This window comes from Pteropus vampyrus, unplaced genomic scaffold (assembly GCF_000151845.1).
Source record: "Pteropus vampyrus isolate Shadow unplaced genomic scaffold, Pvam_2.0 Scaffold235, whole genome shotgun sequence".
In the NCBI taxonomy this organism is placed as follows: Eukaryota; Metazoa; Chordata; class Mammalia; order Chiroptera; family Pteropodidae; genus Pteropus; species Pteropus vampyrus.
The window spans coordinates 201,732-203,756 of record NW_011889016.1 but is presented as its reverse complement, the minus strand read 5'-3'; the positions used below and the strand labels follow the sequence as shown (position 1 = coordinate 203,756).

Here is a 2,025-nt window from a genome sequence, read left to right as displayed (position 1 = left end):
AGCTAGGGAGTGATGGGTCCATGACTGCCAACATACACAGACACACGTGCTCACGCACACGCAGGGGTACACAGCTGGGGACAAGCTGTGGTTCTGAGGTGGCCTTGACGTCTCCCGGTCCCTCCCGCACCCACAGAGCCCCTACCTCCTCCGGGCAAACGCATCTATCCCCAGGTCTCTGAGACGGCACCCGCCCACAGTGGCCACTGCACCCAGGGTGGGGCGTCAAGGAGCAGGGCTCAGGGAGCATATGGAGGGTGAGGGCCAAGCCCACCGCATGCTGTGCTGACACCCAGCATCTCGCAGTTTCTGACACCACCTGCTTTGTACCGACCCACAGCCACTCACAGTTAGGACTCGGATGTGTCACGTAGGACACGAGTCACAGTCGGTCTCAGGTCCCCTCATGGGACACACAGCCCAGGGCCCACTTCCCCAGTGGCCACGCACCTGCTGGCAGAGCTTCTAGCTCCTCAGTACACACGCGTGGCCACCACATGGCCGTTATGGCCATCACCAGGCCACCCCTGCCACGTGCATATCCTCATGCATGCCCCTGGGCCCCGAGGTCACCTGCTCCCTGCGATGGCCTGGGTCCAAGCAGGCCCCGAGCCTGCTCTTCCCCTGTCCCTGAGTGACCTGTGACAGTGACTTCCGGGCTGTCCCCATAGTGGCAGCTGGTGCCCGCAGTGGCGGGGTCACCCAGAGCCCTGCCCAGGTGGCCACAGGTCATGGCTCCACAGTCCCTGTCCATCTCTGGCCCCTGTCCCCACACCAGCTGGGGCCTGTGTTCCCCAGGAGTGCCGGGGCCTGTCAGCACCCCGTGGCCCCACACTGAGGCCACAGTCGGGGGCCTGGAAGCTGCTCTCAGCTCCGAGGGGAAGCGACTCCTGCCCCCAGCAGCCTCATCCACCCCACACATGGCCGGGTCACCAGAGAGACGCTGTGCTTCTCGGGGCCGCGGAGAGAGAAGGGGAGGGACCCTCACCCATCGCTGAGCCTGTGTTCCCTGACCCTTCTCCCTCAGAACCCGCGCCCCGATGCGGGTGACACGGCCCCCAGCCCCGGCACGGGGGGCTCCCGGTCAGGCCTGCTCAGACTAAGCAGGGCGCCACGCGCACCTCTCTGCGGTGAGCAAGCCAGGGCATGGGGTCCGCGAGCAGCAGGTGGCCCATCCCGCCGTCCCCCACAGGACGGCCCCCAGGACACGGCCCGGCCCAGCACAGCAGCTGGGTTCTGACTGCTCTGCATGCTTTCATCTGACTCAGTTCTGATGTCAGGCCCGAGGGTTTCCTCCTTGGAATGAGGGCTGCTGGCTTGGATGCCCGGTGGCCCAGGGGCCAGTGTCCTAATCCCGTGGGGTTTGCCATGCTTTCCTGCCCCCCGCCCCCTCCACAGTGCCCTCTGCGCTGCTGTGTGCTTCAGCGCCATGGCTGCCCCTCAGCTCCAGCGAGGCCCTGGTGGTGGCTGCTGAAATCTCGGGGCTACGGAGCAGGGGTGTGGCTGGCCCGGGCACGGTGGGGCTCGGCTCAGGCGCCGCATCCTGGCTTATGCGGGCTGTTCCCTGGCAGGGAGAGCGCCGTGGGTCCCTGGCCTTCATCCGCTCGCCCAGCACGGAGAACATGGTCAACGTGGACTTTGGCACACCGCGCTCCTCCACGGTGGAGGCATCCGTCTCCTACCTGCTGTACGTGCCCCCGGTCACGCAGGCTCCCGTGCATGAGGCCGCCCCTGGCGGGCACCTCTCAGCCCCCCGGGGCTGCCAAGGGCAGGTCTTCCCAGCTCCTCCTGGGCACAGCCACCGCGGGGGCTCCTCTGGACAGGCACCAGCCAGCGGGCATCTTGGGGCACCTGAGACGTGTCAGTGGGGCAGGCGGAGGCTCCCAGCTCGGACACTGCAGGGGGCTGGCACGGAGTGTGGGAGGGCGCGGCTGCCAGGCGCTCCACCCGCCTTTACAGTCCAGGCAGCCGGTGGCGACCACCCTGCTGCAGGGCAGAGGGCGGCCGGGCATCCGACTGGGGCCG

At 67.6% G+C, this 2,025-nt stretch overlaps 1 protein-coding gene across 1 annotated transcript in view; it reads left to right on the top strand.

The window, feature by feature from the left end:
* Positions 1–2,025, top strand: part of SLC9A3 (solute carrier family 9 member A3) — a 37,492-nt gene that overhangs the window by 33,008 nt on the left and 2,459 nt on the right. Inside the window, exon 9 of the mRNA XM_011373907.2 lies at positions 1,572–1,687. Within this exon, the coding sequence (XP_011372209.1) occupies positions 1,572–1,687 (116 nt within the window). The remainder of the gene's footprint in view (positions 1–1,571; positions 1,688–2,025) is intronic.